Here is an 854-nt window from a genome sequence, read left to right as displayed (position 1 = left end):
CTGGCGACATATATTGCTCTACGAAATGACCAAGATGTCCTGCATCCAATCAGCATTCCACCTGTGATACACTTGCGTTCAGCTTGCGGTACACTTGAGATACATCTGCGACACACCTGCGACACATTTAAGATACACTTGCGAGAGTTAGTATCCATTGCGAGACTTGCGTACACTTGCGTGCAACTTGCGCATCACTTGCGATACACCTGCGAGACCAATGCGAGACACACTTGCGAGAATCTGCGCACAAAATGGATGTTTGCGAGCCACCTGCGGTCAACTTGCAAGTAGGCATGAGTAAATAAGAACTGAAACTCTTGTGTAGAAAATTGAACACTGTATTCCAGACTCGTATCGCATAGCAGTGGCCACATTTTAAGTTCTCAAGTGAAGATTACATTTCTTTAGTTTAAATTTACTAAGTACTATGTTGTAGTAGACTATCTATCTGCGTGACACCTGCGATACCTGCGATCCTTTTTGATTATCTGCGAGACACTTGCGGTCACCTGCGAACGGGTGGTCCGCAAGTGACCGCAAGTGGCACGCAGATTTCTATATGCCCGGCATGTTCTGGGTCGAGTATCCACCAACGCCAGAAGGAGGTGCTGGAGAGACGCGGAGCGTGTGTTAGCCTGGAAGACTGGGCAAAGGTCGTTCTCTTTAGGCTGATTTGACGAAAGTGGATTTCGGCCTTGGGGAGGGGGATTTGGGTGAGGTACGTTCATTTTTTTCTCTTTTGTTGGGTTAATGAAGGACGGCGCACAGTTGAAGAGCGTAACGCACATCATACATAACGCCTGGCCCGTGAACTTTAACCTCCACCTCTCCTCATTCGAGCCGCACGTAAA

At 47.9% G+C, this 854-nt stretch overlaps 1 protein-coding gene across 1 annotated transcript in view; it reads left to right on the top strand.

The window, feature by feature from the left end:
* LACBIDRAFT_256821 (uncharacterized protein) overlaps window positions 1-854 on the top strand; it is a gene marked incomplete at both ends in the record, with an annotated part of 7940 nt that overhangs the window by 6258 nt on the left and 828 nt on the right. Inside the window, 2 exons of the mRNA XM_001890839.1 lie at window positions 133-170; window positions 587-659. Of these exons, the coding sequence (XP_001890874.1) occupies window positions 133-170; window positions 587-659 (111 nt within the window). The remainder of the gene's footprint in view (window positions 1-132; window positions 171-586; window positions 660-854) is intronic.

This window comes from Laccaria bicolor, genomic scaffold (assembly GCF_000143565.1).
Source record: "Laccaria bicolor S238N-H82 LACBIscaffold_193 genomic scaffold, whole genome shotgun sequence".
Taxonomy (NCBI): domain Eukaryota; kingdom Fungi; phylum Basidiomycota; class Agaricomycetes; order Agaricales; family Hydnangiaceae; genus Laccaria; species Laccaria bicolor.
Note: the sequence above shows the minus strand (reverse complement) of the source record. Positions and strands in the feature narration are given on the sequence as shown.